Source organism: Leuciscus leuciscus (assembly GCF_965113295.1).
Source record: "Leuciscus leuciscus genome assembly, chromosome: 3".
NCBI lineage: Eukaryota > Metazoa > Chordata > Actinopteri > Cypriniformes > Leuciscidae > Leuciscus > Leuciscus leuciscus.
This window is the reverse complement of record NC_138727.1, coordinates 37,953,796-37,977,077: the sequence shown is the minus strand read 5'-3', so window position 1 is coordinate 37,977,077 and position 23,282 is coordinate 37,953,796. Positions and strand designations below refer to the sequence as shown.

Genomic DNA, 23,282 nt, shown 5'->3' with positions numbered 1-23,282 from the left:
TCCAGTTAGTTCAACCCCAATATCACTGAAGATGTTGAGGAGCCAGTTGACATTCTAGATCACTCAAAAAACAGAACAATGTTTTTAAAAGCACAACAGAAAAATAGCTTACTTTTAAGCTGTCTATCCATTAAACTAATGGAAGAAAGCATTAACAATGAAAATTGACACTTAATTTTTTTTATAATTTTAAATACCATACAGACAAATTATATAGTATAAAATGTTTTTAATTCTCAATCCATCAAACAACCACAATTAACAGAAGTAAAAAAGAACTCCCCACCAATCCCCTGGAACAATAAAATAAAATACACAAAATGGAAAAAGAGGCTTTCAGGGCATGATCATATGAAAATAAAATGGCCGGTTCTCTCTTCCGCTGTCACAGAAACTACACTGAGACACAGATACGGAGAGCTGGACAACCACCACCATTCACTTCAGCACACATCTAGCTCATCTGGACTGCTCAACTAGAGAGAGACAAAGAAAAAAGCAGCATTAGGAATAGGGATGTCGATTCACATAAATTCCCATAATCAATCATGATTTATATTAACGATCAATTAATTGTTAACCTCTTAAATCAAAAGTGATCACGTTACTTAACCAACACAAAATAGGTGTAGTTTTAAACAGGGTTCGTACACATTTTTACCATTAAATTTCCATGACTTTTCCATGACTTTTCCATGACTTAAAGGTAAATATTCATGACATAATGTTCCATAAAATGTCTGTGTATACATGTAAAATAAGAATAAAAATCCATGTTCAAATTTACCACCCCATATCTTGAATAAAATAAATGAACAAGCAATGTTTTAATACAAAATAAATATTTATTCAAATATGCTGGCACAGTAACACAAATAATGTCAAACCCTGACAACTCCTTAGACATTTATTAACGTAAATCCATAGGATAATGAACTCCTTGCGGGCGGGTATGGAAGCTTGTTTCCGCCACTGAATAATAAATAAATAATAATAATTGCGACTTTATTTCTCAGAATTGCGAGATATAAAGTCAGAATTGCGTGAAATAAAGTCACAATTGCGTGTTATAAAGTCAGAATTGCGAGATATTGTCAGAATTTTTTCTGGCAATTGCGACTTTATGTCACGCAATTCTGACTTTATAACACATAATTGCGAGTTTATATCTCGCAATTCTGACATCTTTTCTCAGAATTGTGAGATATAAACTCACAATTGTGAGATATAAAGTCCAATTCTAAGGGGGAAAAAGACGGATTTTTTTTTTCAGAATAGTTTATATCTCACAATTCTGAATTTATAACACGCAATTGCGACTTTATATCATGCAATTCTGACTTTATATCTCCCAATTGCGTGTTATAAAGTCAGAATTGCGAGATATAAAGTCAGAATTGCGTGTTATAAAGTCAGAATTGCGAGATATAAAATCAGAATTGTGTGTTATAAAGTCAGAATTGCGAGATATAAAGTCAGAATTGCGTGATATAAAGTCGCAATTGCGAGAAAAAAAGTCAGAATTCTGACTTTATAAGACGCAATTCTGACTTTATAACACGCAATTGCGACTTTATTTCACGCAAATCTGACTTTATATCTCGCAATTCTGACTTTATAACACGCAATTCTGACTTTATATCTCGCAATTCTGATAAATAAAGTCAGAATTGCGAGATGTAAACTCGCAATTGTGAGATAAAAAGTCGCAATTATCTTTTAAAATGTTTTATTCTGTGGCGGAAACAAGCTTCCATAAAAATGTGCTTGAAGAGCTCTTTTCCAAAACGCGATAAACGCCATAAAAAAAAACGAGATTGTCCCTATTCACTGCTCCATCAACGTTTCATGCCAAATCGCTATATTTCCTTGTTTAAAATGTAGGCCACTGCAAGATGCAGTTTCTTTCCAAACCGAGAAGCGCCGACCCTATTTTTAGCCTAAACGGATAAATCCTCTCGACTAATCAGAATTCGGTGAACGTTCTATCTTAACAGATCATTATAAGTCCTCAAAATGAGTCAAACTAATCATATATTCTCTCTCTCTCTCAATTTTAATTGTTTATTAATAAACAAGTGTTTTCTGTGTCGACTGCAAAGACGAAGTTGACTGACTCGCGATCTTCTTAGTAGTGAACACGCCGGAGAGAAATGCACATTTCATACGGATTAGGCTACATCGTTTTATTTTGTTTTGAATGGTTCTGTTTAAAAGTAGAGATTTCTGTAGATAATAGATATAGGCCTATTTCAGTTTTGTTTAGGTCTGTGAGGCGAGTAGGCTACCTTTTACGCTGAGTTTCGGTTCATGGATGATAGCTTAAGCTCCAGTTCACTCCGGCGCCACTGTGTCGTGATTATCTATTTTCTGCTATTTACTTTTTATTTATTAAGCAATTGGTTAATGAAACATATTTTAAAATCAAGATACAATTAATACAAAACGAATTTTTTTGAAAAAGGCTTTGTGCTTTCTGTTTGAGGTCTCTGTGTAAGTTTTAAAGTCTTTTAGTGCCGCATTCAGAGCACTCATTACCGTAATGGAGAACGGTCACGTAACATTGTTTTTTCCTCATAAATGCCAACACGGAAAATAAAAGACAAAAGAATTTTTTTTAAAGAAAAAATCATCCATATTAATTTGTATATATTTTAAATGTTTAACAAAGAGGCAAAAAGTCATCACAATCAAGGGAGAAACATGAAGAAACTTAGCCTATATGTGCTGTTTTTCATAAGGGTCTTTCCCTGACATTAATGCTTGGATAAGACACGTCTCCTTCCATTAATAATAATAATTTGTAGGGCGGTGGCTGAGATATAAACCTACTAACGTCCTCCGTTGCCATGATTTTTGGAATGACTGATCGCGAGAGGAAAAAAATAAGTTTTAGTTGCTTAACATCGGTTAATGGAAACGCCGTCATTTTGCAATAGTTATTTATCGATATTTAGAAGAAAAAAAAAAGTTTTGCTCAAATCTGTAATGGAAAGGCGCATACAGACGGTAGCTAGCCTATAGCTAATATGAAAACGCAAAGCAGCTTATTTTCATTTGAAGCACTGAGCTGAGGACAGCGACACAAGAGCCACACAGGTATGGCTACTAGTCGCTGTCCTCAGTGCCGCAGAAAAGCGCTGAAACGGACATGAAGGGGAACCCATTTCTTTTGGCCCATCTAGTTTGCTGGAGGCCCACCTACAATCAAAATCCGCCGCAAGTGAGTCACGTGATTCGACTGATCACTCTAACGAAAAAAGTATTGCAATTTGTTTCACCAATATTATTAATTAAACAAATTCAAGTACACGGATATTTTGAAAAACAAATTTCCATGACTTTTCCAAAACTTTCTGAGTTTATTCATTTTCCAAAACTTTTCCAGGCCTGGAAATTGCCATTTTAAAATTCCATGACTTTTCCAGGTTTTTCATGACCGTACGAACCCTGTTTAAAGCTTAGAAGCTTGGCTTTACAGTGAATATAGGGAATATGACCATGACTTAAAGGTATAGCGGAGGATCTTTCCAAATTTTAGATAAGACCCGCCCTCTCCACTTTTTGAAAAGTTTAATTGATTCACCAGAATGATTGACAATTAGGAGGACCAATAGTTTAGACTACCCACCAGGAAGTAAAACATCCTCCGCTATACCTTTAACAAGTGCTTTTAAATTTGCTGACATATTAGAAGTGCTCCATTTTCATATAGCAAAAAAAAAAAAAACTTACATGAAAATTTGACCTGTAAAATCTTAGTTCATAACAGATAAACCTGTCATATATCGTTGAAAATATTGTGGGATTGAACACTATCTCTTCTCTTTATGCTCTGCTATAAACGTATTGCTTACAGAGCTAGGCTTGCCAGTGACTCTTCAAATCCCAACATTCTGCGTCTGGAATGCGCAAAAACATGTGTCGCTATGCATTGGAGCCTTTTATATTACGATAGTTTTGCACAAAAACACAGCAAATGTATTTGTTCATTCACATCCATCAAGTTTGTAGGCCAATTAACAACACTGACGAATGCAAAGAGCCGAACCGTTTGTTAACTTTATCTCCTGTTTACAATAAAATATTTTTAGAGTGCAGACCTTTTTTGCATTTTTGGATTGTTACATAGGTCTCAGCACCTAATTAGCTGGGAGATCCCGGTGAGTGTTGATTGGAGTGTAGGCCAATAAAATAAAAATAAACATGCACCTTTAATGATGTTTTATTAAAGTTCAGGAGGAGAACGTTCAAATGATTCATCCAATCAGAAGGAGAGGAGGCCTTTAACTACGTAGCCGACTCATCCATGTTCCTTGACAATTTTTTTCTGCATCCCTCCACCACCCCATCTTCTCACACTAGCCTGGTTACTATCATAACCAGAGTTACGGGGGGAGTACTCTGGGTTCGGGCCACATTCCGAGCTCAGAGCCCTTCTCCCCCTTTTTAAATTTTACATATATATATATATATATATAAAACATTTTAGCCTATTTTTTCCTGTTTTCTCCATTTATAATGAAGCAGTGTGTAGTTCGCAAGTTAATGAGGTATGATCTCGCAAAAAAATAAATAAATAAATAATATATAAATATATATATATATATATATATATATATGTTTTGGATTAGCAGATACTCAAGGTTTTATCAGGCCACCTCCATCTTAAACCCACAGAAAGATCAACATAATTAGAACATTTAAATGCACATTTCTTGTGCTGATTTCTTACTGTAGGTGGAGATGTCAATTTCCTCAGGCAACTCAGCTACATTGACTTCAAAACGGTCCTGCACATCATTCAGGATCTTAGCATCAGTCTCATCTGACACAAAGGTGACAGCCAATCCTTTTGTGCCAAACCTACCAGCACGAGCAACCTAAAAGATAGAATAAGTTTAACACTCTTTAAGTTGTCCATGTTTCCAAGCCCAGTCCTAGTTTTAATCTTGAGGTTGGGCAGTTATTACACTTTTAGTATTGGTGAAAAATAGAATGCCACAGCGCATGATGCATAAATACCCTGTGTAGGTATGTGTCTGAGTCCTCAGGCATGTCATAGTTGAAAACTATATTAACACGCTCAATATCCATCCCACGGCCAAAAAGATTAGTAGCCACCAGGATCCGCCGTTGAAAGTCTTTAAACTGTTGATACCGAGACAATCTGCAGGGGAGAGAATGAGAAATGATTTCAGAATTTGCATTTCTCACCCAACCATTGCAATATCATGGGATCAACAAGTGTCTTACCTTTCTTCCTGAGCCATTCCCCTGTGGATCGCAATGGCTGGAAAATTCTGTTCCACCAGCAGCTGAGACAGAGCCACACAGCGTGGAACTGACTTGACAAATATCACCACCTATATTACATCCAAACAAACCGTTTGAGTTGACAAGGGCCCACTTTCAAAGCAAATGACTGTAAAAACATGATGAAATGACAGTCACCTGGTTGAACTCAAGAACGTCAAGAAGGTCAAACAGTTTGCGGTTCTTTTCACTGTCTTTCAGTTTGACATAGTATTGCTGAAGACCATGCAGCGTAAGCTTAGTCTCATCATCAACAAACACCTCCATTGGCTGTAAGAAGAGAAAGAAGCTTTACATTTCAGAACACCTTCGATCAAACGGTCTCTGATTAGAGTTTGAGGACCGCAGGTACATCCATAGACAAAACTGCACAACCCTAATTAAAATTGAAAATTAAAATGCATTTATAAGAAGAGAAAAGGATGACTCACGTCTTGCATGAATTTGCGACAGACCGGTCTGATCTCTTTGCTTAACGTGGCACTGAACATCATGCACTGCTTCTCGTGAGGCGTCAGTCTGAAGATATCCTGGACATCCCGTCTCATATCTAATACACAATCGCACAGTTAGACCTCTGGTGAATGGGAAAAACATCCACATAGCAGCCCATGCAATATTAAAAAATAAAAACTCACCCAGCTGCTCCAGCATCTTGTCACATTCATCCAAAACAAAGTGTTTGACATTTTTGAGGTTCAAGGTCTTGTTGCGAATAAGGGCAAGAATCCTCCCTGGTGTTCCCACCACAATATGAGGGCAGCTCTTTTTCAACACATCCTCATCCTTTTTTATGGACAAGCCACCGAAGAAGACGGCACACTTAACGTTGGACATGTACTTGGAGAAGCGCTCGTACTCTTTACTGATCTGGAAGGCCAGTTCACGTGTGTGGCACATAACCAACACAGAAACCTGCAGAGAAGACAATGACAAAATGGCGGTTTTAAAAATGTAGCTGACTTCGCCTTCCATAACTACAACAAGAACTGATACTAGTTTTTAAATCCAAGATAACAGTCTGCAACGGGATAGAAAACCACAGCATAGACCCAGATGAAAATGAATTCTAGTCCACTGCTGTTTTTTCTTGCAAGTGGGAAGATTTAATGCTAAACCTAAAAAGAATTCTGAGATCAATAGAGAAATAAATCATTTATTGGAACAATGTTAGTCCGGCCAGGCAAAAAGTTAAGCAAACTAGCTTACTTATCTAGCTCATGACAATGTGCCTCAACATTCCTTGACAATATATCTGTTTTTGAGATAGTAATGCAATTAACACACACCTGCCCATCGACTGGCTCAATCTGTTGGAGTGTGGCAAGCACAAATACGGCAGTTTTTCCCATACCAGACTTTGCCTGGCACAGGATGTCCATGCCCAGGATGGCTTGTGGAATGCACTCATGCTGGACTAAGGAAAGGAGAAAAACAAAAATACATTAAGAAAAGAAAACGTACTTTAAAAAAAGTTCTAACGAATGTAAAATAAATAAAAAAGTAGCTTGAACAAAGATTATAAAGTAGGAGTCAGTTTTTCACAAAAAAAAAGTGCAACCTGACCAAGAATACTCTACAAAAAAAAAACATCTGAACAAACAATTTACGTTGTACAAGTTCCCAGCATGCATTGCATTTTGAAGAAGAAAAATTAGAAAACGTAAAATTATCATTGCTGCTAGTTAGCTTTCATTTAGTTCAGAGTTTATATTTTTACCAAATTAGCATTTGTTCAACCCTTTTTTTTAGATTTGGGTGTTGAGGTATATGTGAAATGTAAAATATTTTCCCAAAATGTGCCCAAATATCTGTAATAAGTTTGCTAGGGGTGCTCCAATTGATCGGCTACCGATAGCTATTTGCTTCTAATGACAATCTGTGATCTCTCAATTTGCCAATCTCAGAAACCGATTTCATGTGGAGGACGCATAAAGCCTGCCGTGAGAGGCATGGCATCAACGACATGCTTGCAGCAGTTCCCTCTGAATTTCTGTAATGCTGAAGGTGATGTACAATTCTAACATCTTTATTAAATATCTTTTGAAAAATCAGTAATTTGAAAACTTTCTGTGAGACGTAACTTCTCAAACTGCATGAGTGAATCAGCACCTTCTCAAAATGAACAAATGGCTTAACATCACATCTGCAACACAAGCGAGCTGCACGGTTGGAAGAATTGACAATTGCACAGTATCATCACTAAAGTTAACAACTTGCACATCTTTTTAAATCTTGCCAATTTAAACATTAAAGCGTTCAGCACTTGCGCACTCTTTGAGAGATGGTGCGGTCACGTACTCAAAACACGCACACAAAGCCACCTCACAAATAGCTCGCAAGTACTAAATTTAGTTATTTTTGTTGCTAATTGTGACAAAATGGGAGTGCTCAAAACCAAAAATTAAAATGATGTAATTTACTCACCCTCAAGTACTTACAAATCCATATAAATTTCTATCTTTTGCTGAACAAGATAAAATTGAGGAATATGGGTAACCAAAAAGTTGATGGGCCACATTGACTACCATAGTATAGAGAAAAAAAATATACTATGGAAGTCAATGGGGCCCATCAACTGTTTGGTACATAATTTCTATTTTAAGGTGAACTATCCCTTTAAATGGTTATATACACACAAATTTAGGCAAAAAAAAAACAAACAAAAAAACACAGTCTTGGCATATTCAGGTAAAAAGTCTGTTCTCTTAAAAGAAGAGTAAAAAAAACAGCCACTATCACAGCCATAATCATTGTTTTGTCTCGATGTTTGAACGAAGGTCTAATCCTGGCTTAATCTAAGCCCTGTCGGTAAAATCAGGGCAGAGATGCACCCATGTATCAGCCGATATTTGATCAAACGAAAAACATCGGCATATCAGCCATAGCATGAAAAAGGCATGTTAAAACATGATCAAAATCTATCAATCTATTTTAATGACAAAAGTTAAAATAAGAGAGCAATTGACCGGTATCGGTATGGGCCAATAGTTGTTTGTTAAAATTGTATAGGCCAAAAAACTAAATCCTATCGGTGCATCCCTTAAAGGGATACTCCACTTTAAAATGAAAATTCTGTCATCATATACTCACCCTCACCCACAGAAAGGAAGATATTTAGAAGAATATCAGTAACCAGACAGTTTCTGGTCTCATTGACTTCCATAGTATATTTTTTTCCTACTATGGAAGTCAATGAGACCAGAAACTGTCTGGTTACTGATATTCTTCTAAATATCTTCCTTTCTGTTGAGCAGAAGAAAGAAATTCCTACAGGTTTGAAACAACATGAGGGTGAGTATATGATGACAGAATTTTCATTTTAAAGTGGAGTATCCCTTTAATACTTGTTAACTTTATGCAGTTATATGGCAGTCTACTCTAAAACCATTAAACTTTTACACAAATCCTCACCCTCAGAAGGATGCTCGAAGCCACAGTCGACGATTGCTCGGAGCAACTCTGGTTTCAGGAGGAAATCGCGGAAGCCGGAGCTGTGAATGGAGACGTATGAGCCTTTCACCTCCTTCTTGCCGGCTGGGACGACACTGTCCACGGCGGTCTGCGGCTCCTCGTCTTCCTCGTAGTCCAACAGCTCATTATCAACATCGTTTTCGGCCATGGTAACTTTGGGAGAAACAAGAGGGAATGCAGAGATGTAAATAACATGGTTGTGCCAACTATACAGATCTATAACTGTTAACTTAAGTTACCTCCACGAAAAAATGCTGCTCACCGTTTTTAAAAAGCCCAAGCTAATGAATGGATATAATATGGCATTATCCAGCTCATCGAAACTATGTTTAACGTTAAATGAGCACTCATATTGTTTTTTTTATCAGTTCTACCTACTCAATGTTAAAACTGAAACGGTTAACCATGATACAAGTTGCTATACACGTTCAACCTGCTCTAATTTAAGTTAGCCGATTGACTGCCTGCCGCTCAGCGTGTAGACAATAGAGCCGCCATTCACTGTCCCATCTATGCATCTAAACCGATCTTCTGATCTAAACCAGCGGCACAATCCGCATTCTTCAAAAGTATGTAGAATATCCATGACTACTAAGTTTTTTGATACATGGGAAGCCATGAAATACGAAACGGTTTAGACGCAAATGGGTTTCGAGTTCGCATTTAGGCTTAGAGCCTTGCAGGCTGCACGGCTAGAGAAACGCGAGGTATCTAACGTTACAACTGTCCGTTTAGATACTTAGATTTGTTGCTAAAAGTATCTCCAAAATAAGGTTGAATCCGGAAGTAAATACCATTAATTATCCTGCGTTTAACAAATTAAGGTTAGTAAATGTATAAGAAAAACATAAATTACCTTTCGACGTTTGTAATGAACGTCGGCACTCAGGAGTCTTGTGGTTAGGCCTTAAGTTTATAGCGCTTCCCGGATATAGAAACCGAGCTCTCCCATTGGCTGTATTCAACGTCAATGATAGTTGAGAAGAAGCGCATTGCGTGCGATTGGGTAACACAATTGCGCGTCGGTGTTGTGGGCGGGTCCAAAAACCAGTCGCCAGCCTTCATACTCTAAAATGGCCACACGATGTCACTATATGCATTCAGATTTTTGGCCTTCAATGACAAACGTGTATGGTATGAGTATAAACCATGGGTATAAACAGTGCGACCTAAAACTCGAAGACCTCATAAAAATAAATAAAATTCCTCGGTTTTGGAAATTTTTGGAAAAACTTTATACAAAAAATATATTATTATATGTGTTTATACAACACTAAAGCCAGAGCTTTGTTGTCATAATTGTCAGATTTTCAATATTTCAGATTTATAACAAGGCATTCAAATAGACAATACAGAACATAAATGGCTGCCTAATTTGGAAACAAATAAAACATGTGAGGTTAGTGTAAAAGTTTAATGGTTTTAGAGTAGACTGCCATTTAACTGCATAAAGTTAACAAGTATTAAAGGGATACTCCACTTTAAAATGAAAATTCATATAGTTATGGAATTAATTAATTAATTTATATATAAATAATGGAGTATATAAATTAAAAATAAATTGCTAAAATATAAATGCCTACTATCCACCACGTAAATATGTGACACTGACTGAACTCAGGTTAAATTTCCTTCTGTGACATTCTGAAATTCTGAAACTTTTTTTTATCGTTTGTAATGAAAACCATAAACATTTTCGCTAGTGATTTCACAATAGTGTACAACCATGAAGAATTCTCTATAGAACTAGATCTATACACTTAACAAAGAGAAGAGCGGATCATTAATAAACCTTAAAATATTACATTTACTAAATTTTATGAAGTAAAAATAATAGGTCTCTAGATTTTTTTTTTTTTTTTTTTGATTTATGAGACATTACAGTAATTATTATCGTTAAAAAAAAAGAACAACGTGGCTCATCTTTAGAAGATAATAAACGGGACAAAACTGTATGAACAGTTACACCAATCAACACCGCAACATCACCTGCCCGCTACCCAGTGTGGCTGAGGTTAAGAAAAATCAAGGATTGGTGGGATGAGCTGTCAATCATGGCTATTCCAGTTTAGTCTATCTTCCTATTGGTCAAACGTTTGTCAATCGCATGAGATCCGCTGACGTTAGAACATTGCACTACGGTTCATTTTGAACGAGACCGTGAAATAAACGGAAAACAGATGCACATTATGGATTGGTTCTCATCGAGTATTTATTGTAATAAGATAGCTTATGATTATTTATACCAGCATTTTTATTAAATCACGGCAGAGGTAGTAGGCGGGACTTGGGCGGGGTTTTCTCTTGTAGGCGTTGACCGCAGCTCTCCTTGAGGAAGCTCGCCCTGACGACTCATATTTTCCTCTAGATGAGCATCTACATCCAATAAATCCAATATGGTGCCCTATTCATTTCCTGCCTTACCGTAGTGGTCCAACGGTTTCGTACAAGAAAGGATTGCCGATATCTGCCGGTTTTGTGACCGATCATCTTTAATATGGCAAGATCGCCGGAGCAGCTTCAGTAATGAGACCGAAATTCAGGTGGGCATTGCTCTATGCATTTTCCATCACTGACAGTGTGTGGTGGCTGGTATATTATGCGTGCATTCATCCATTGGTATACAAGCTTTATTTAAAAAATGTTAATCAGGGTGATATGACAAAGAGAGTCTAGGGAAAAGCGGGGAAATTCCAGCGCATCACACTCGTGCTCCCATCTCTGGACCAGCAGGGCTGATTTGCCTGCCTGCCCATCTGCTAGTTGCCATGGGGGGAAAAATCTTCATCCACACCCCTTATTATCGTACACGGAAGCAAATGTGATTGTGACCTAATTTAATAGCTATTCATCAAAATACACATTGCGTTTAAGTCTTTGGGCTTTGAATTCAGTGCAGCTATAATTCTACATTGCAAAGGCGCTTGCATTTAATGTAAATAACCCTGCACAATCAGAACAGTCATATCACCAAAAATCCCTACGCAATAGCAAATATAATGTGTTGCTAATCCATTGCACACCTATAGTAAGAACTGGCATCCCCAGTGGTGGTGCATTTGCATGCAGTTTTGCTGAGTCCGGACTACAGGCTTTATTGTAGTAAAAAGTCGTTGACCATCGGCTATGGCTGTTTTTAGCCTATCTTCTTGAAAGACCTGAAGAGCATGTTATGACTTGTTATATTTTATATTTCGCGATGTGAAGCGTAAACATGCATCATACTGTCATCATGGCTGTCATGCACATTTCATTTTTGTCATTGACATTTTGGACAAACCAAAGGAAAATGTGCCTTGGTGAGCTGTTATGTCCTTTTATTTTGGTTTGTCACAGTTTAAGAGATTAATTGTCTGGCTCTTCCTAATGATTAAGGGCAGTCTGATTACATGTTTTGGTTGGGAGGAGGAGAGTTTACTTGTTTGAGTTGGTATTTAGCAAATGAATAGACTGTGGTTGTGCTACCAGCTAAAAGAAAAAAGGTTTGTGGGATCTCATGTCGTTGTTTTTGTCATTTTCTTTTTTTATTCATGATTATATAATTATTTGTTTATTTATTTTCTAAAAGAAGTAGATATTGTGATCATTCTGTGAAAAATATGTCATTGTAATATTTTATTGCTTAACAAGTATTGGAATGTGACATTATTTCATGCTTTATTCGAGTCATTAACAACGTCACTAAATCTGTGTGAGCAAAATTTCTTAACCATTGTAACCATTACATTTTTTAAAGAGCCAGGCCTGATAAGATAATAGTAACCTCATCATCTCAGTCCTCTTCATCAAGGCCGTAACTATGTCTTGATTTTTTTTGGGGGGGAGGGGGGTTGTGGAGGGTATAGTAAAGGTCATATAAAACAGTTAAACAACTAGAATTTATTGTTAAGGATTTTAAATTATTTGCAAATAATATTCACATAGGCTATTCACTCTTAAACTTGTGCCTAATATGCTGAAAAGGTCTCTGTTTATGTTTCGTGTCTCTTCACATTCGATTATGAATTACATGAATAATTGCCTATATTTATTTACTACATTTGATTTAAAAAGAAATTAGTAGTTTGCATCAATGGCAACATGGCTATTTACCCCAGTGCGCCTTTAGTCCTATTGTACTCTATTACTGTCAGTTGTTTAACATTTCTGTCATAAAACAGTTGTCAAATTAAATGTTTAGCGACTTACATCTTACCTCGCACTCTTTCACCTTTAAAACTAAAATGTTGTGCTGCAATTCATTCTCGGCTAATCTGTGAACACTAAATCCAGCCTTCTTTGTTTTAATTGACCACCTCAAGCATTTTGACATTGACAAGCAATTTTAGACCGCTAAGGCAGACCGGCCTAAAAATGTAACTTTTTAAACTTTTGTCATCCTAACAACAAACAAGGCAGTGTGTATGAAGTCAAGAATATCAAGTATTGAAGGGGATACTTGATTTGGCCATATCTAATTATTGCTCAGTGTCTATGGTGGTTACGGCCTTGCTCTTCATACACAATATGTGGTAATCCAGGCGTCCGACAGGTTGTGTGAACTCTAAAGACATTAGAGAAGATTATGATTTGCTTAGGGTTCCAGCTTAACTAGAACAACTTAACTGATGCCCTCATGCTGCATCAGTATTCGCTTGGTGAAACAGTTAGACTCAGGTTATTGTAAAGATGGTACAGTAAAGAAAAGGAAAATTTACTGAACTGGAAATTCATATAATCTCTCCAAGGGTTGACGTATTGGCTGGTTAGCATGGTCTAGTTAGCCACTGTTGGTAGTTGTCATTCAAACCTGTCATTGCTGCATCATTCCGCAACAAAAAGCATCTTTCTCTATAGAACACACGAATACACTATTGAAAACTGTGTATTCGGAGGGAATAGGTTTTTTAGCAAGTAACATAGCTACATTAACCTTATTTATCTATTTATATTTTACCCAGTCGGCTGGTGTTCTTGTGATGCAGTCAGTATTGTTATGACATTATTGCCTTGCAGCTCCAGAGTACTTAGTTCTATAGCTTTTACAATTTGGATGATTGGCACACAAATGTTCTGAATTTAGTGCCAATGAGCAAAGACTGCAGATTTCGAATCGCATACTTCAACTGGGTCCTGTGCTGTTTTGGAAATGTTAACAGATTTTTCCATGTAACTTAAAACTCTTTGGATCTCTCGTTTCGTTTTGTACTAATATAAATAAACGGTGGACACATTTTTGTTCCAGTGGCTGCACTTCACTCTGTGTTTCTCTGAAATGACATCATGATTTACATACAGTGCTTGATTGGTCATGTGAACTGTGAATGGTAAACTGATATGGTTACTGTTGTGATTTCATCAGGACAAACAAGCCGTTATGTAGTACACATGCCCTAGAGAGCCAGAGAGAAAGGCATTATCCGCCCTCTGCGACCTCTTTTATTCGCCGTATCTCTCTTTTCCTTTCTGTAGTTGTGTTGAAGTGTTCTGGCACTGTCTCACTTTCTCTTGGTTTACAGCTGCTGGCTAATTTCACGTCATCATTTCAAACAGCACATGAATGTAAAGGCTGGGCTTACCCTGCATGTATTTTTAAGGTTTTGAGTGTGTCTGACAGAAAGATGATGGCTTTGCTTCAGAGAAGCTGGGGCTCATTGACCATGACGATCATAACGGGCCTGTAACTACGTTTTCCTGTTTCCATCCGCTGCTGCTGTTTGTTGAGTTTTACTTAGTCATACTAATTTGAATTCACTGCAGCTGCACAGCAGATGTCTTATTCTTTTTCTACCTTCTGAATTGTTTATTAACCTCATTTTATTTTCTGTGTCATAGAAAATAAAAGTTTTTGTTGTTGTTATGACCTGTGGTTGTTGTCATTGTTATGGTAGATTTTATTTTGCCTGATTTAATTGAAAAACATTATTTATCAAAACCACTTTCGCCCCTGTAGGGCTGATTGATTATGGCAAATATCATAGTCACAGGTAACCACGATTATTTAAAATTTGGGGTGGAATAAAAAAAAACAATTCTTGATGCATCGCGATTCTCTCTTCAACAATTCTGAATCGATTCTGAGATTCGTTTTTAACCGTCGACGCGTGATGGCACTATATGTGCTAAAAACAGCCGTATTCTGCTTGCTTCCAATTCCACAAACACACACACAAAACCCCTTGAACCTTCCATAAAATATTCTTCTATACATTTCACTTGTAGGATGAAGGTGAGTAAATGATGACTGAATTTTCATTTTTGGGTGAACTAATCCTTTAACTTAGTGTTGGTAACACTTGCAACACAATTGTAACACAATTTTAAAGTAATTGCCCCATCATAGCCATTTATTGTCCGCCAAAAGCCATATTACTACATTGTTTGCAATTTAGCTAATAAGGCAGTTGTCATGTGAATTATGAAGTGCTGTAAAGGAACTTGGTGACTGGGGAGGAAGTTTTAAGTTTAGAAGTAGGGATGCTCCGATTGATCGGCTGATAATCACATTCTATGACTCGATCGGTAGTGACTAAATTTGGCCGATCTCACGAACTGATCGTAATTTGATGACGTAAAACCATAAAAAGCTGCCGCCGATGCACATGTAAACATTATGCAGATGAGGCTTTTGTGCCCCGTTCTGCTTTGTAACTTCACAAAACATTAGTAAGCCGGAGTAAATCGGCCATCTTTATTTAGAGCAGGTTATCTCGATTCAAACGAGCCCACAAACAGTATAACATGACGCGTCTATCATGAGAAAATCCTCACGGAGTGACATGACATGCTGCTTGGCTGAAGCTATAGGACTTCCGGGAACCGGTTGCGTCACGATCATGGCGCAGTGTTTTCCAATGTCATTTTAAAGTTCAACTAATTGAAACTGGATCTCGGGAATGATGGAACAATGGAACGATGTGTAGAGAGCAATCAGACACCGTTTTAAAGCTGAAGTGCGCTTGCATTGGATCGATCTCACAGATCGACAGGTCTAGATTTACCGTGTGTCCTAGAATGGGATTGCACTGTTGAAACAACGCTGGAAGATCATCACTCATCAACCAGGATCGTATTACTTGTATTCTATGTAATTATAAATGTATATATTTATGCTTTATTGTTTCAAAACAAAACAAAAAAAACGGTCGTGCTTTAAAATTTAAAATCAGCTGCTTGCATTCGAGTTTGTCCGATGTCTTCGAAAATATGTCATATGTCTTCGAAATTCATATGTCTTCGAAATATGAAAAAGCCAAGTGAGTGACGCGCTAATGTAAAACAGCTCTATTAGCCTGAACTACACTGAGGTGCTGTCACCAAGTGTTTGTTTCTTAAGTTTCATCTATTCTGTGTCTTAAGTACAATAAAACATTAGCCAATGGATCTTAACTAAAATTACCATGATAAACCAATAATAAGATACGATTAGAGTTAGCATTTAATAGTTCTTTAATACGGCCAAATCATTCACAAAATAGTACATAAAGGAAAGTGCATGCTCAGGCTTGAATCGTTTAGGCCAATAAGATTGCGGTAAAATAAACCAATTAAATTGGGACATGTGTCGCCCCGCCCTATCGTCCACTCCAGACTGCACTCTGGGGTACTACCACAGCTCGGCTCGCTTTAATTGGCTTGGTTTGATTTTCCACTGCAGTTAGTACCGCTTCAAAGTGGGTGGTATTATAGATTGATCGTTATAGTTGTGCCGCCTACTGCCGTGACATCATCCGCTCCTCAGCTACCAACGAGAGGAACGTCTGCACCTCGTCTAATGACCACGATTCAGCCATTTCTTTTTTCAAGTTGCGCCTGTCGTTTAAAGCAAGTCGTTAAAAAAGTAATAGGAACAAATTATACTGTGGTGGCTGTTTCTGCTAGTGGGTTTGGTGTCTTGTTTCGCAAATCCTATGAAGCTGGTAGTGACAATTCTCTCTGACCAATCGGTGATCTGCAGTGTTTACACGTCACATTTTAGTATCGGTACGGCACACTTGGAACCTCAACCGAGGTGGTACTATTTAAGCGAGCTGTACCATGCAGTGGAAAAGCACCAAAAAGTGAGGCGTATGGAGCCGCACCGAACCGTACCATGCAAAAAGGCCATGGAAAAGCAGATCACTTGTTTGAAGAGGTTTTGGGCTTTTGTTAAAAAGGCTACCATGGTTCCAAATGCCATAACTTTTGATTTCTTTAAGACATCAACACACAATTTTGCAGTTGACATGATTGTGAACAGGCAGTTGACATGATTGACAGATGCAGTTGTTGACATGATTGTCAACAAGCCCAAACATGATTTTATGACCTGTCATATACTGTTTACTATCTAATAATCATCGTGTCAAGCACGAATATGAATAATACGAAATAAATCAATAAATTGCATATTTTTTCTGGGGTTTTCTCAGCAGTTGTAACACCTCCAAACGTGATCAAAATCAAATGAGACCAAGTACTTGATGATACCTTTTTTTTTTTTGTTATAAGCAATTACTTTTCAGTATGCCACTTGAAATCGCATGAAATCATAAAAAAATGCCTTCAGGGTTTAAGGGGTTAACAGTGACCATCAACAGAGAGCTTACATGTCACTTATATTAAGCTTATTGGGATGATTGGGATTGGTACCGGACGATGACAAGCAATCGGTAGTTGGTATCGGCCGCAAAATTCCTGATCGGATCATCCCTATTTAGAAGTTAAAGCATTTTTTTGTAGTACATCCAAAGGGATTATGATGTTCCAAACTTATAAGACTTGGTTAATCTTCGAAACACAAATGAATATATTTTTGTTTGAACCCTGAGACAGTATTGCCAGATCCCGCAAAACAAGCGGCCAGTTCTGACCAAAATGATCTTAAAACCATACTTTATAAGAATACATTTCCTCAGTTTTCTCCTCTTCTAACATTATATTTAGTGTCTCAACATAACCTGAACATAAGCTTGTGCTTTCTGCTTTTTTTATGATAATAAATTGCAAATGAACTTAGGGATATTGTACACCTGGCCTGTTCTTGGAAATTATACTTTATCAGGGTCCCTGAATAAGAATATTCTTTATGATCTCTACTTAGTCTCACGTAGCCAGATTTTCAGATTGACGGCAAAAGGTCTGGACTCCATCGCAGCTTTCATTGGCCAAGGACCGCCTAAAAGCCTTCTGACTGACATGTAAAATAACCAATTACAGTTCATTTTGTTCCGCATCATATTTAGGGGCGTGGAAATGTAACGTCAATGTCCCTACAATAATAGGCCGGTATGTAAAACTCATCGCCGCGATATTTACATACTTCTCATACATTTGAAAATCCAGCGTTTAGTTGATCCTGATAAGCACTCATTGTCACAGTTGTAAACACGACGGCGTTCTTCTTCCATGAGGGGATTTGGCGACACTGCATATTTGTGTCCAGGCAGACCATTAAACAATGCAACACAAGTCTCCCGGACATCCTGTAGAGTTCAACCAATCAGATCACGACTTTGAAACTCTCAAGTGTTTCCAGTCAAGTGTGCCATATGCATCAGACGTTCATCCAGCGGTCCGTGGGCGTGACGTCTGAGGCTGAGACTAATCTCTACTTGGCATTAAAGTTCAGCTGCATATGTTTTCTCATTTTGAGAACTGATGAGGCAAGTTATCCCTCATGAGCTTACCTGGTAAGCCATTGTGTTTATGCAGTATCGTCCCTCCTTGGTTGCGTAGACCAGTTGAAAGATTTGTGCAACAAGGGATCCTACATGTAATGCAATTCTTCCTCTGATAATTGCAATGATCAAACATTTTATGCCTAGATTAACTGATCATATGGAATACCATATTTATTATACTTGATTGTCCACCCTAAAAGACTGTATCAGCCCTTCAGTCATGTCATGTAGTCTGTGAGTGACTCATTAGATGTCTTTGTGAAGGGCAGTTAATGGTGGAGAGGGTGTGTTCTTGTGCGTCTTTATGAGCTCAATGATCGTGGAATGTCACACAGGGCAGAGGAGCTCAATGATGAAGCTAAAGCTATTGTGGGATGTTTGAGTCATACAGTCCACCACGCCTATAAGGCATGACATATTTTGTTCTGCCATGTCTTTCTTTAAAGCTGTGTGTGTGTGTGCGTGCGTGTGCGTGCATGTGTGTGTGCCTGTGTTACTTTTGTGATCCTCTTAACTTCATAAAGATCACAGAATATTTCACTTTATAAAGAGTTTTATACTTTTAGAAATGTAGCACTTTTGACAAGCATGTTTAAAATGCTGTGCACTCACATGTGAGATTACATGGCCTATTATTATTCATGTTGGCTGCCATGTTGAGATGACCTGATGAAATCTGCTCAACTATCTCATTATCAGACATGTTTCAATGGTAAGTTAATAATATGTGACAAATCATGTATTTCTGCTTCGGCAATGATTAAAAAAAAGTTGTCGTTTAATTTAAGATTTATCCGCAAGAAACATTTATTATTATTGTCAATGTTTAAAACAGGTGTGTGCTGCTTAATATTTTTGTCAAAACTGCAATATATTTTTTCAAGATTCTTTGATGAATAGAAATCTCACTATATTCAGCATTTATTTGAAATGTAATTGAAATAGAATCCTTACAGCCACTTTTAATAAATTTAATCCAACCTTGCTGATATAAAGTTTTTTTTAAATCCCCCAAATTCTTACGGACCGCAAAGCTTTGAATGGTAGCTATATAAAATAATGTAAATATGATTTTTTTTTTTTTTCAGGACAGCAGCCACTGGAATGGCAAAAATAAGTTTTAGACTCTGTGTCATAGACAGGGTGTCGATGAAGAATGTAGGTGATTGTACCGGCAAAGAGATTGAGGTTTGGAGGTTTGGGTTTAATCGTGTGTTTGGGGGAGGGGTGTGTGTGTGATTGACACTGTGCTAAGAGCTACAATAACCACACTTACGCTGCTCATCAGGAGAAAAGGACAGATGCAGCAAACACACAGTGGTGTTATTGTATTCAGTGACTAAGATACACACACACACACACAGAGATTTAGTTTTTCTATGCCATTACCAAGGCGACAAGGCCTTTGCATCTCTCTCATTGTTTCCTGTGGCCATTCTTTTTTTAACTTTCTCAGTGTAAATTTGTACGGTTCAAATACATTTTGAAAGGTCAAAGGCTGAACTGGAGACAATCTAAAATGTTTCAGTGATAATGAATCAGTCATATTTTAATGCTGTTTTGACAGCTTTCTTTAATCTGAGAAAGATTGTCGTGTTCATCCTGAAATCTGCTGAGGTCCTCATAGCATTGACTTTGAATATGAAAGATGTTGTTGTGGCTTGCTGTCGATCTGCAGCGTGGTTGTGCTAGATGTTGCATTTTTCTCTTTAGGGGCCAGCTGCTGAAATTTAAAGGTGAAGGGTACAGTTTCAAAAAAGGAAATGCAACAATACATTTGTCAACATTTGTTATTTTATCATCCGAAAAATGACACACTTTAGCTTTAAAATAGAATGAGGAGCAGATGCTGAATACAAAAAAATCACGGTGATTATGATGGCAATAAACTCTTCCAATCTTGATTTATTTATCTTATTATCTTAATCGTATCTAATTTTCAAATCATATTTTTTGACTGCCTCTGCATTCCTGCTGCCTTACACAGATATTACTGCTAGGTTCAGGACATTGCTGTTGTGTTTGGTTGTGACTGCACTGCGTCGACTGGCCGGAGATGAGTGTGTGTTTTCTTGGTCGGGGGGGGGGGATTGGATTCATGCGCTTGTTAATGGTTCTTTTGATTGGGTTGCTCCTCTGATGTGAATACTGCCATTGTCCACAGTGCGTGTGTTTAGTTTGTTTAAAAAGGTTTCATCTTGGACTTTATTTGTAGCTGTGGGTTATCTTTCTGTTTTCTATCTCATTCTTCATTATGGTAGAATGAGCTGTTTTATGTTTGCGTATGTTAGAAGAAAATGCCAATGGCATGTGCATTTGAGCATTTACATTTTACATTTATGCAACTGCAACTCTATAATGCTAGTAAATCACTCACATATAAGACCAAATTTCCCATTAGGTGACAAAAAAAAATTCTTTTGGCAGGCACTTTTATCCAAAGTGATTTACAGTGCATTCAAGGCATTTTTTTTAATCAGGATGTTGGTTTTCTAGGTATCAAACTATTGGAATAGTAATGTCAGCCCACAGACTGCCTTGACAGTCGTTTAACGACTGTCTGATGCGTATTATACTCAAAACGGGAAAGTACTTTTTCAGTCTGGCATGCTGGTCGGCTGACTTCAAGGACAGGGTGTTTTTTTTATCAGTCTAGAAACAAAGTTGTGTTTACAAGGTATTGGTTTTATATGGGCACTGTTGAGAATAAAACAATCACTGTATATTCAAATGGTTGGAAGCTTAAAAAGGAGCTCAAAAGGAGCATGTAACACTGTAACAATATACGCATGTAACAATAATGATGCTGAAAATGTTGCTTTGATATCTGAGAAACACATTACATTTTAAAATATATTCAAATAGAAAACACTTGTTTTAAATTGTAATAGCATTTCACAATATTACTGGGTTTTTTTTCTGTTTTTTTATCAAAGAAATGCAGCCTTGATGAGACTTGATGAGAAAAAATCTTACCGGCCCCAAACTTGAAAGGAAGTGTATTCTGAATTATTATTATAATATTTTTTTTAAGGGGTCATCGGATGCAAAATTCACTTTTATATGGTGTTTGCATATAAATGTGTCTTTGCAGTGTGTAGACAACCATTATACAATGAAAAAAATCCATTCACTTTTAATCCTCAAAAAGCCTAAACACTCTCAATAATAAAGCCGTTTGGATTTTCTGAGCAATATGATGTCATATTGCTCATGCTCTGCCCACGACCACTGTATACTGACCATTTGTATACTGTCCACCAAGACAGGTTGCCAAGGCAGCACTTTACATGTCTTGTGTCGACACCTCACGGAAGAGAGGGGTGGGGTGAGCAGTTGCTCATTATCATTTAAAGAGACGTGCACCGAAATGGGTCTCTGTGAACAGAGCTGTTTTTTAGGAGGTAAAAAGGGTGTTGTTTGACACAACCATTGAGAAATTTTAACCAAATTATGTTACAAACTTTACATGAAGACCCTAAAGAATCATACCAATTTGTGGAAAATGGGCATCCGATGACGCCTTTAAAGGGGTGGTTGATTATGATTTAACTTTTCTAACTTTAGTTAGTGTGTAATGTTGCTGTTTGAGCATAAACAACATCTGCAAAGTTATAATGCTCAAAGTTCAAAGCAAATGAAGATATTTGCTTTTAAAGAAATCGTTTTTTAAGGACTAGGCTACAACAAACGGCTGGCAGGGACTACATGACATTCCTCCTGGGTTAGTGACATAACTAACCCTAAAATGTACATAAACCCCACCCCCCTGGAACACGCAGTCCATGTTGAGAAGAGGAAGAGTTGTTGTAGTACAGCACATTTGTCTGCTCAAGCTGTCGCATTCGTCTTTTCACATTTATTGCAATACAGTACGTAACACAAATACAATAGCATGTCACTCTGTATGCCACACAAGCGATTTTGTAGATTATCATGACAGAATATGCTAATCAATGACTAGAAGATAGTTAACTCTGCATCAGCAACATAAATTCATCAACTAACCATTCAGAAACGTCCTGTTGCATTCTACATGTTGTCACTTCTTCTTGAGTCTCTCCATCATTGTCCGACTCCAGTTTGAACATAATAGGCAGAACAGTTTCTGACATTTTAGTGCTTGTCTGCATGATGCAATCGGAGCTGCTAACACACACACACACACACACACACACACACACAAACACGAGCTCTTGAAGCTCCGCCCTCTGTGGCGGGAGAAGCAGCTCATTCGCATTTAAAGGGACACGTGCTAGATGACGCATTTTTACTGACCCTCAAAAAGGGACAATTTTAACATGCTGTATTTTGAGCTAAAACTTCACATTCACACTCTGGGGACAACAGAGACTTATTTTACATATTGTAAAAAGGGGTATTATACCACCTCTTTAAGGCTCGAAGTAGTAGATAATTAATTAGATAATCCACGATAATGTCCATGTCTGTGAAATAATCAGTATTTATAAAGTATATACACATTTCTGCTTTTTTTCCAGTGGTTTCTGTATAGCCATTCCATGGAGACTTTCACACTATATTCTGTAGGGATGCACCAATATGAACATTTTGACCGATAACCGATAATTCTTTATATTTGAAAGCTGATAACTGATATATTGGCCGATAAATTTAAATCCAAATTTTTATATAATTTTTGAAAGCCTGATTACAAAAACAAAAGTCTCACCATTAAAGCCATGTCCAAATCACACAATTAAAATGATGTTCTCATTATAATTTTATGTAGTCTATATGACAGACTTTTGTTGCACTTAACTGTATCCAACCATATTTCAAGCAATTCAAAAACATCAAGGAGAACAGTGCACATCTGAAGTGTCTCAG

At 37.3% G+C, this 23,282-nt stretch overlaps 2 protein-coding genes across 4 annotated transcripts in view; one reads left to right on the top strand and one right to left on the bottom strand.

Moving 5' to 3' along the window:
* Positions 1 to 209: 209 nt before the first annotated feature.
* Positions 210 to 9,756, bottom strand: ddx39aa (DEAD (Asp-Glu-Ala-Asp) box polypeptide 39Aa). The gene is made up of 10 exons (XM_082163513.1): positions 9,647 to 9,756; positions 8,731 to 8,943; positions 6,606 to 6,733; positions 5,955 to 6,231; positions 5,748 to 5,866; positions 5,455 to 5,586; positions 5,257 to 5,366; positions 5,026 to 5,170; positions 4,736 to 4,883; positions 210 to 476 (listed from the first exon to the last, which is right to left on the bottom strand). The coding sequence occupies exons 2-10, from the start codon at positions 8,936 to 8,938 to the stop codon at positions 460 to 462; spliced, it is 1,284 nt and encodes a 427-aa protein (XP_082019639.1). The 5' UTR covers positions 8,939 to 8,943; positions 9,647 to 9,756; the 3' UTR covers positions 210 to 459.
* Positions 9,757 to 11,110: 1,354 nt separating this feature from the next.
* evi5l (ecotropic viral integration site 5 like) overlaps positions 11,111 to 23,282 on the top strand; it is a 45,791-nt gene continuing 33,619 nt past the window's right edge. Inside the window, exon 1 of one of the 3 annotated variants that reach the window (XM_082163715.1) lies at positions 11,111 to 11,333. Coding sequence is in view for 2 of the 3 variants with exons in the window: in XM_082163714.1 (XP_082019840.1) it covers positions 19,536 to 19,619 (84 nt within the window). In the remaining variant the exon portion in view is untranslated. Of the gene's footprint in view, positions 11,334 to 15,946; positions 19,620 to 23,282 lie in introns of those variants that run through there. The other 2 variants (XM_082163714.1, XM_082163716.1) reach the window with 2 other exon arrangements.